Raw genomic sequence first — 4,999 nt, forward strand, 5'->3', positions numbered from 1 at the left:
GCCGACACATTTTGTGATCTCTTCAACTAGTCGGCAGCAGCCGTCCTCCTGGCGCGCCCAGTCACCGAGGTTGTTCAGAACGAGACAGATGGCTTCCTCCGGCTCCATCGCGCCAACTTTCACCGTCGTGGTGCGCCCACCCAACAGTTGCGAGACTAGAGGGTTCCGTCTGGTGACTATCACAGTGCCTGCCGTGCTTTTCGGAACCAGAGCGTCCGCATGCCATGACAGGTCATCTGCATTGTCCACGACCGCCAGCCATCTCTTCTCTAGGCTCCGCAATAACGACAACACCGCTTGTACACAAGACATGCCCTGCGTGGGTCAGTTCGCATTCGAGGCCTCGACTGGCAGGCGTAGCGCGCGACAGCATCGCTCGTAACTCGACCACGCGGTCTTCTCGCTTCGTACATCTATCCAGAGAACAGTGTCGTACTCCCTCTCGTGTTCTTCGATATAGCGCAGCACGAGCTGGGTCTTCCCAGTGCCGCCGAGACCTATCACTGCGACAGCGTGTGCCAGCCCAGTTCCACCCTGCGCTCTTCCTAACTTCCCACAAAGCTCTTTTGACAAGTGAGGTCGTTCCGTGTAGGTTGAGACGGTAGCGAAGGGTACGGAGACGCACCGGCTCGAGCGTGGAGAACACTCGTCGCTAGTAGAGTCAGTCTCGAAGATCGCTAGGATATTGAAAACTTCGGAGTCTTACGAGTAGATGTTCAGGCCACCGCGGATGGTTTGGCGGCCAGTTTCGTTAGTGATGCACGATCCTGGGAGATTTCGAGCTTCGAAGGTATCTGTAGACGCGGTCAGCCCTGTTCGGCCAGCGCTTCACACCATCTCGCGCGGCCAAGTCGAGATGAACAACTCACTGACGTTCTGTCCGAGGTGTGTACGGCTATAGCCCTCAACCGAGATGTTTCCATCATGTGAACACTCGGTGGCCATCTCTTAGCACTGGCGCTGATGGCCGGGACAGACCATAGACGCGAGGCTTGATATTCGCAAAAAGATTCGGAGTCGTCAGCATCTCTATAGACGCACACGGCTTCGTGTTTGACACCACGGCGTTGAGAAGATCGAGTGTAGCGAGATTCGTGCAACGCGAGAGGTCGGACTGAGCAGAGTGTCGCTCGTCGACATGGGTGCCTCGTCAGTGCGCATCTTGCCCCGCGGGCGGCGGCTTTGTGCATGTGGCTTTGTTTGCTGCAGCACCGTCTCAACAAGATGGCAGAGCCCGTCTAGCGTGATGAAATCGCACAGAGATAGAGCACTCCAAGTCATGTCGGACGCAACCCCAACCCTAAACCTAATATTCACGACCTCGAATAGTCTGATGTAGAACTACCTCGGCAATTTGTCTAAACACGCCGCTCGACACTTTCAATCAATTATTGGAGGGCTGTTTTCAAGCAACAAGCGCAATCCATGTAACGTTGCATTCGCTTGCGCAAACGCTTGAGCGTATTGAGGAACAGACGGGTTCGAAACAATGAGAGGTGTCGCGATCTCAGATGCGTCGGGAGAACCAAGATCGCAAACGCTCCGCAATAAGGTTGTCCTCCGACGCGGCAGGGGACGACTGTGGAGCCAATCGACACGATCGCTGGACACTAAACCTGAAGACGCAAGAGAGATGGCGTTCGCAAGGTACAGTAAATCTAGTGTATGAAGTGGAACCACCGTGCGGAGCGGTATTGTAAATTCCAGTAGGTTAAGAAACGACTCGGGTAATTAGACGTGTCCGCGATTCAGGACGTGGCGAAATGGCCCCACTTTCCCTTTTCCCCTGCACAAGCGGGCATTCCTCACGGCAAACCAGAGCCGAAGGCAGGTACGCAGGGTCCACCGTTGAAGCGAAGGATGGCGTTAGCTAATGATCGGTTCCGAATCACCCTTGCTTAGCCGGACTTGAATATTGCATACACGCTTCCGTTGCACCTCGGCTCCAACCGAAGCAACGTCGAGCTGCCAAGCGGCACGTTCTGCCTCTCCACGGAAGACGCTCGACAGGCATCCGTCTCGTGCGTTTTGCCGGCAGTTTTGCGAGTTGGAAATCCTATCATTGGATGATTAACTTATACCATGTCGAGCTACTGAGCCGATCAACCCGGACTCTCATTCCTCAGAGCCTCCTCCACTCATCACTAGCTACTTTGTTGCACGGATCACATCCAATCAGAATGCTGTTAGCACGGTCCATGCTGCGCATTATCGCGCTTTGCAAATCTCACGCTCGGTCATTATGATTTCCATGTTTGACGCCTTGCGTCGCTTCCTCATGTCCACCGGCGGAGCAGTTTTCTTGGGTGCTGTATCACTTGTCACATCTTTGCAAGACCACCAAAGAGACCGGCTTCGCAGCATCCGAAGATGCACATACCCAGGTTGCCGTTGGCACTGATACAGGACACCGAACGAGTGGCTCACGGTGCCACCTTGTCTGACGCAGTTACCAACTCTAGCGAGACTTGTAGCAGAGCCCAAAGTGCTCTGCTTGTGCTAACGTTACACGGCTTCCTCTTATGCATATATTGTTTCTGCGTTGCTTCGATGCATTTCTTGATGAAGCTTAGGGGCGGTTTGAGGTACAGATCGTGAGTTCTCCCCCAGAAGACAAACATTAGGCCTGTTGATACCTCCGTCTTGAAGGCTGACAATAGCGGCGTAGGACCAGCGTCATTGTCTACCTGTCTCTTGTCTCGCACATCGTGCTTCTGCCAAATCTATGGTCTTCCGAGCAAAGTCCGCAAGGACTTGGATATTCGTTGTGGGTATTCGCTCAGCTAGCGATCGGCTGTACTTCCATCGCTTCACTTTGGCAACAAGACGAGGAGGAGATCCAGATCGCCGGTTGGTAAGTTGATCGCGCGACGTCCAACTCATGATCCCTTCCTGACGTGACCCTAGGCTCCTAAATGCATTATGCTTCGTTTTGGTCAACGTGCTTTATCAAGTACAGCATTCCTGCAAAACTGACGTCCGAACCGGCGTCGGCAGTCCCTTGTCCAGCGTGGATTTCTGGATTGTCCTTGGCCTGGATGCTGTATACCTGATGGGGAATCTACACAGGACATTGCCAAGTATTACTGCGGTTTGGAAGACGTATGGGTATGGAGATGTGGGATTTTGAATAATATCGAGCCTGGGAAAGAATGATATCGCCACGGTACCTCTGGCGCAACATGCCGTTGGCGTGGTTAGCAAGCGTAAGCAGGGTGATCATCAAACAAACAAACAGGATTTCGGAGAATGTTTGTCTGCTTACCTAAGCTTGAGCGTCTTGTTCGTTTGTTTGAGAAATGGCAATGATTTGTTTGTCTGTCTGTATCGTTTGCCAAGACATTATTCGGTCTTGGCGTTCGAATGAAAGCGGGTGGCCGATGCGAAGAAGGTGCTCTCATGTTGGACTGGCGGCAGAAAACCTCATGCTATCCCCTCATCGTACCAACTACGCAGCAGTTGTTGAGCTTCCGCAAGTTCATAAAGTGCCCGTGGCCTGTCGTTATTGACTGAGTTGCCAGCGATTGAGAATGTTCTTTCGTTCGCAGCAGCACTCGCTGGGATTGCAAAGAACTCGAACGCCAGATGTCTTAAGAGCGGGAACCTCGTATGGTTTTGACGCCACCATTCGAGAGGAGATGGCGAGTACAGTCCCGGTGTCCGCTCTTCCCGCTTGTAGAGCTGCAGATCATCCATCGAGTCGACTTCTTGTGGCAGGGTATTGTACTCATCGAACCTCGACTCTGACTTGATCGTCGGCTCTGCCGGGCTCAGATAAACGGCCTTTTGCGCTTCCAGCGGCCATCTCACCTTCGCGAGCAGATACGCATTATCGATTGCATCTTTCGCAGCATCGATCCATGCCGGCCTGCATCCCCAATGCCTCTCGAACCAAGCCATCTTCAAGTGAGGATGGAGGAATATCGCCATCCTGTAGGCGAAGGTGTCATCCGACAAACCATAATACTTGTCAAGCTTCTTCCACCCCAGGTTGACACACGATTTGATGTGACTGCTTGGCTCGTATCTGTATCTTTCCTTCAGCTTCTCGAACTCACCCAGTAGGCTGTCGAATGTTGCCAGCTGCTCCCATAACGCGTGTTTCGTATCATTGTCTTCTTGTAACCGTAACGAAGCACTCTTCAAGGGTAAGAGTACTTCGAGCAAACGCTCCAGCTCGGACCAGTCTCCCGCATCAAGGCAATCCGAGGCAGATAGCCGGTCGCAATCGCCGAGAGATCGAAAATGGGTCTGGTAGAGCTCAATGGCATCCCGGAGCTTGATTGCGCGCTCGATCATATCACAGCTGCTATTCCACCTGATGCCGCCGTTGACAATCACTCGGTAGATCCGGTCATCGTCGGAATCGGCGTCGACGTTCTGCTTCATCTCAAAGAAGCGTCGACGTTTGGGGGTCTTCTGGATGTGTGTGACCAGATTGTGGAGTTTACCGACGGGGCCTTTGCGACGCCATGTTTTCAGCGCTTCTTCGGCCGGAACAGACCGGACGAGTGCTTCGAAAGCTGCTATATGTCGGCTGTCCGAGAGGCCTTCCTCGCGCTCGCCTGGCTCGAGCGCATCGATGTCTGTACCGTAAAGCACGGCCTTGGCCACGAGGTTGATGACATGGGCCCCACAGCGCAGACGGTGGTACTCGGGATGAATGTCCAGAGTACTGCTCAAGATCTTGATCGCTCGATCGTTTGCAGTCGCGTTGTCCGCCATGAAGTATTGCACCTTTTCGCCAATACTGTAGTCATGAATCACCCGCAAGACTTCCTCTGCGATGCTCTCGCCACTGTGTGATCCGCGAGTGTCTCGCAGACCAAGGAGTATGACACGCGGACGGAGAGATGCGTCCAGGTAATGCGCCGTCACACCAAGGAAATCCAAACCGTTGTTCGCGGTCCAGTTGTCGAAGGATATCGTTATGCTGCTCGCTGCTTGTCCTAGTGACTTCTCGATTGTGCTTTTAGCAGAGGACGCTGCTTGCATGATC

At 53.3% G+C, this 4,999-nt stretch overlaps 2 protein-coding genes across 2 annotated transcripts; both read right to left on the reverse strand.

The window, feature by feature from the left end:
- Positions 1 to 324: 324 nt before the first annotated feature.
- On the reverse strand, positions 325 to 945 carry WHR41_09538 (uncharacterized protein; the record flags this gene model as incomplete). The annotated part of the gene is made up of 3 exons (XM_069378141.1): positions 325 to 652; positions 707 to 794; positions 870 to 945. The coding sequence occupies 3 exons, from the start codon at positions 943 to 945 to the stop codon at positions 325 to 327; spliced, it is 492 nt and encodes a 163-aa protein (XP_069224827.1).
- Positions 946 to 3,423: 2,478 nt separating this feature from the next.
- Positions 3,424 to 4,725, reverse strand: WHR41_09539 (uncharacterized protein; the record flags this gene model as incomplete). Its single annotated transcript, XM_069378142.1, has 1 exon — positions 3,424 to 4,725. One exon carries the CDS (start codon positions 4,723 to 4,725, stop codon positions 3,424 to 3,426), a length of 1,302 nt encoding a protein of 433 aa, XP_069224826.1.
- Between the last annotated feature and the right edge of the window lie 274 nt (positions 4,726 to 4,999).

This window comes from Cladosporium halotolerans (genome assembly GCF_011745625.1).
Source record: "Cladosporium halotolerans strain TM138-S3 chromosome Unknown Sca228, whole genome shotgun sequence".
In the NCBI taxonomy this organism is placed as follows: Eukaryota; Fungi; Ascomycota; class Dothideomycetes; order Cladosporiales; family Cladosporiaceae; genus Cladosporium; species Cladosporium halotolerans.